Source organism: Carlito syrichta, unplaced genomic scaffold (assembly GCF_000164805.1).
Source record: "Carlito syrichta isolate Samal-C Ts95f unplaced genomic scaffold, Tarsius_syrichta-2.0.1 Scaffold303669, whole genome shotgun sequence".
Taxonomy (NCBI): Eukaryota; Metazoa; Chordata; class Mammalia; order Primates; family Tarsiidae; genus Carlito; species Carlito syrichta.
The window spans coordinates 522,409-527,080 of record NW_007247765.1 but is presented as its reverse complement, the minus strand read 5'-3'; the positions used below and the strand labels follow the sequence as shown (position 1 = coordinate 527,080).

General features: G+C 47.0%; 1 protein-coding gene across 5 annotated transcripts in view; it reads left to right on the top strand.

Moving 5' to 3' along the window:
- Positions 1-4,672, top strand: part of TRAF3IP2 (TRAF3 interacting protein 2) — a 35,390-nt gene that overhangs the window by 18,522 nt on the left and 12,196 nt on the right. For 4 of the 5 annotated variants that reach the window (XM_008058991.1, XM_008058990.1, XM_008058988.1 and 1 more), the window contains one exon: positions 1,852-1,940. In XM_008058991.1, coding sequence (XP_008057182.1) covers positions 1,852-1,940 — 89 coding nt within the window. Of the gene's footprint in view, positions 1-527; positions 682-1,851; positions 1,941-4,672 lie in introns of those variants that run through there. The other variant, XM_008058992.1, reaches the window with a different exon arrangement.

The following is a 4,672-nucleotide window of genomic DNA, read 5'->3' as shown; positions in this document are numbered from 1 at the left end:
AAAAAAAAAAAAAAAAAAAAATTTATTTCTGAACATTTTCGTAAAATCTTATACATTTTAATTTTGAACATTTCTGGAAAACAAATGGTGCCCTGCATAGGATAGAGTCCTGATATTAACCTATAGATTCTATATATTATGCCATAATCTGCCAAATAAGTCCTAAGATTACATAGGAATTAAATATTAGGTGTTGAGAAGAAAACTGAGTGCCATCAGTATCCCTGGCTGCCTAAATGAGTTAATATGACCATCATACACATTTCCATCTGAGAGGTGTGTTTCAAAAACAAAGAGCCAAAGCATAGATGAATTCATACACATATTTTCTCTCCAACCCTCTGTCTTCTCTGCCCTCTGCTCCAGGGATTTCCTGCGATTTCACTGGCCCATTCCAGACTAAAAGCCAACACACAAAGATTATTCAGCTCTCACATTAAAATGCTAGCCAGACCATTTCCCCAAGCCCTGAGCCTGAGAAAACACTGGTTCTTGTCCTGGCTGGTTGAGGCTTGTCTGAACGATTTTGTCTGCAGCTCTAAGCTGACCCAGGGAGGAGGAAGGGATCTATGATGTTGGCCTGCCCAGAGGCAGTGTCTCTCCTCCAAGCTGCTGAAGTCTCTTACTAACATTTCTGAACTGCGCCTCAGTCTGCTCAGGTTTCCTGGCCTTTCTCCAACAGTGAGAGGATGGGGGAGGGGACAGGAACCTGCTTTCTCACCCTCCCCACTCTCACTGCTCCTGTCAGACAGAGTTCAGGGCGGCAGAGAGCATCCTGAGATCAAAAGAGGACACTGCCGGGTGGCCCCTTCATGAGCCCCCGCTTCTTGGCCTGCTGAGAGAGTATTCCTTGGGCACAGGGCCAAGTGTCTCTAAGAAGCCAGGCAGCGGCCTCATCTAAGGACCTGCAGGCTCTGGGTGGTGAAATATTTTTTTTTTTGAGTCATTCCCACTCTGTTGCCCAGGCTAAAGTACAGTAGCACCATCACGGCTCACCACAGCCTTGACCTCTTGGGCTCAGGCAATCCTCCTGCCTCAGCTTCTGGAGTAGCTGGGTCTACAGGCATGTGCTGCTATGCCTGGCTAATTTTTTTGATTTTTTGAAGTAATGAGGTCTCACTATGTTGCCCAGGTTGGTTATGAACTCTTGAGCTCAAGTGATTCTCTTGCCTCAGCCTCCCAAAGTGCTGAGATTACAGGTGTGAACCACACAGCGCCTGGCCTGATGGGGTGGTGGATTTTTTGTTAATGCCTCCTGTGATTTTTCAGATGGCCTCCTGGGCTGCTCTCCTCTGTTCTCCTCTGATTTCTATTCCCTGTGAACACCACACACCCCTTGGACCAGCCCCTCCCCTTGGGCCTGAGGTGTCATGCCCCGGGGACTGCAGTCCACAGTTGCTGCAGACTAAACCCTTAGACCCCCCCCCAACTCATGGTTTATCATTATTATTCTAGAAGGATGAAAGACATTGCATACAATTCACAAGTGTCATTTAGAATAATTTGACTCAGGGTTTCTAATAAATGTGCACGAGGCCGGGCTCGGTGGCTCAGCCTGTAATCCCGCGCCTTTGGGAGGCTGAGGTGAGTGGATTGCCTTAGCCCGCGGGTTCGAGACCCACCGGGCAGTGAGACCTCATCTCTACAATAAATCAAAAAATCAGCTGGGCATGGTAGCGTATGCCTGTAATTCCGGCTACTCGGAAGGCTGAGGCGGAAGGATAGCCGGAGCCCAGCAGGTCGAGGCTGCGGTGGCCGGGAGCGGCCACTGCACTCCAGTCTGGGCGACAGAGTGAGACTCCAACTCAAAAATAAATAAATAAATAAATACATGTGCACGTTCTCTCTTAGGGAAAGTCTTCATCACTTACTCAATGGACACAGCCATGGAGGTGGTGAAATTCGTGAACTTTTTGTTGGTAAACGGCTTCCAGACTGCGGTAAGTATTTTATCCAAATGGATAACTCACCAGTGACAGTGAGTGCCATGAAAAGAAAATCAAAAGAAGGAAATGTATAGTTTTGTTGTTTTTTCAAATGATGTGATTTGATTCATGTGATTATGAACTGAATGCATGTCGATTTGGGTGATTGTCTCCTGGATTTTAAACCATCCAGAGGTGCCAGCCTTGTTTCCTGTCTGCTTTCTGTGTGACCCTGAGCCCCTCTGACATCAAGGATGGTGCTAATGCCAACCATAGGCACAGCCAGCCTACCCAAAGGGACACGCCCAGGTCTTGAAGGACACGCCCAGGGCTCGAAGGACACACCAGGGCTCTGGCTTACTGCACTTTGAACTCTTGCCCTTTCCCACCAATAACACCCACTCTAGCTGAGCCTCCCATGATGCAGGAAGCTTCCATGTCGCCTGCTTGTCTAACAAGGTCCTGCTGTTCTGCATTGGGTTCTGAGGCTTGGCCTAGACACCCCGCAGCCTGGACCTCCCACCACACCCGGCTGCCCTTCCATGCCTCACGCAGCGATGCCTCTGGATGGAGAATATAGGCTGGGTTTTCAGCCATTGGAGACCTAGCCCAGCCCTGCAAGTCTACTGTGATCTTAACTCAAGAAGTCTCAGGAAGCCTCCTGTCTCGCCGCACACACGGAGCTTAATGTGGCACAGCACGGCTCCATTCCATGTAAATTGTTCTTTATGACAAGTGAAATACAACAGGACATACTCGGGGAACTGGCTTTCCTTAAGCACTGAGATCACTTCTTTCCTTCCCAGAGGTCTTTTCTAATGAATTCTAGAGAGTGGCGAAAACTCAAGAGAAACATCTATGAGTAGAACTGTTGAAGGACAAAGATGAGTACTTAGTAACTAAAGATCAATTTAAAATATCATTTTTTTTCAAAAAATCACATTGTTTACAAGGAGCTTTGGCTGGGCACAGTGGCTTATGACTGTTATCCCAACACTTTGGGAGGCTGAGGCAGGAAGATTGCTTGAGCCCAGGAGTTCAAGACCAGCCTGGGCAACATAGTAAGACTCGGTCTCTATAAAAAAAATTTTTTTTAATTAATTGGGCATGGTGACATATACCTGTAGTCCCAGCTACTAAGGAGGCTAAGGCAGGAGGACCACCTGAGCCCAGAAAGTCAAGGCTGTGGTTAGCCATGATCATACCACTGCACTGCAGTATTTGAAATTTTCTCTGTAAGATAATTTTTTTAGTGGGAGTGTCTGAAAGTTAAAAAATACCCCACAATTTATACAATCCAACTTCATGACTATACGAAGACTAACACTTCACTTTCTCATTTCTGGAATAACTGTGGTAACCATGACATAGAACCAATTGCAGCTGGGTACCATGGCACACATTTGTAATCCCAGCTACTTGGGAGACTGAGGTGGGAAGATCACTTGAACCCAAGAGCTTGAGCCCAGCCTTGGCAATGTAGTGAACTCTAAATAAAAGAATAAGTAGTCAAATGACAAAGCATAGGCTAACACTTCACAAAAGATCTTTTGTCATTTCCAAATATGCATCCTGATTGTCCAGGAGAAGAATTTGGGCTTTTTTTTTTTTTTTTTTTTTTTAAGTTGGAGTCTCACCCTGTCGCCCAGACTGGAGTGCAGTGACACAATCACAGCTACTGCATCCTCGACCTCGACCTGCTGGGTTCAGCCGATCCTTCTGTCTCAGCCTTCCAAGTAGCTGAAACTACCATGTCCAGCTGATTTTTTTTTTATTTTTTGTAGAGTCAAGGTCTTGCCATGTTACCCAGGCTGGTCTCCAACTCCTGAGCTCAGATGATCCTCTTTTCTCCACCACCCAAAGTACTGGGATTACAGGCATGAGCCACCCTCCCGGCCGAGATTGGACTTTTTACCTTAACATTCAGGGGCTACTTAGGCAGAACTTACATCTGCCCTTGACCTTTTCACCGTGAAGCCTCGTGGTAGAAATCACAGAGCGCTGTCCTGGACAGCTAGGTCACTACTGATGCATCAAGGATCCCCTTAGAGGAATGAAACACTCAGTGGATAGTTTAAGGACAGCATCATAAAGGGACTGTAACAAAGCTTTGGGTAGATTTTAGGGAATGCAGTTTTATTGGGAATAGAGCAATATCCTGGCACAAGCAAAAGCAGGGAGTTGTTACTGCTTGTGTCAACAAAGGCAAGGGAGCCATGATCACTGGACCCTGAAGAGGGCAGTTCTGTTAGTTTGCCAGGGCTGCCATAAAGCAGCCATCGCCAACCCTTTTGGCATCAGGGACAGGTTTTGTGGAAGACAATCTTTCCATGGACTGGCAGGGGTGGGGGCAGAATCGTCAGACATTGGATTCTCATAAGGAGCCGCAGTCTAGATCCCTCCTGCACAATTCACAATAGAGTTTGTACTCCATTGAGACTCTAATGTTGCCACTGATCTGTCAAGAGGTAGAGTTCTTTTCCCCGCACCTCTTGCCGTGTGGCCCGGTTCCTAACTGGCCATGGACTGGTACCAGTCCATAGCCCAGAGGTTGGGGCCCCCTGCCATAAAATACAGACTGAGTGGCTTAAATATACTATGTTTTTATTTATTTATTTTTATTTATTTATTTATTTTGAGTTGGAGTCTCACTCTGTCGCCCAGACTGGAGTCCAGTAGCCGCTCCTGGTCACCGCAGCCTCGACCTGCTGGGCTCCGGCAATCCTTCCGCCTCAGCCTTCCGAGTA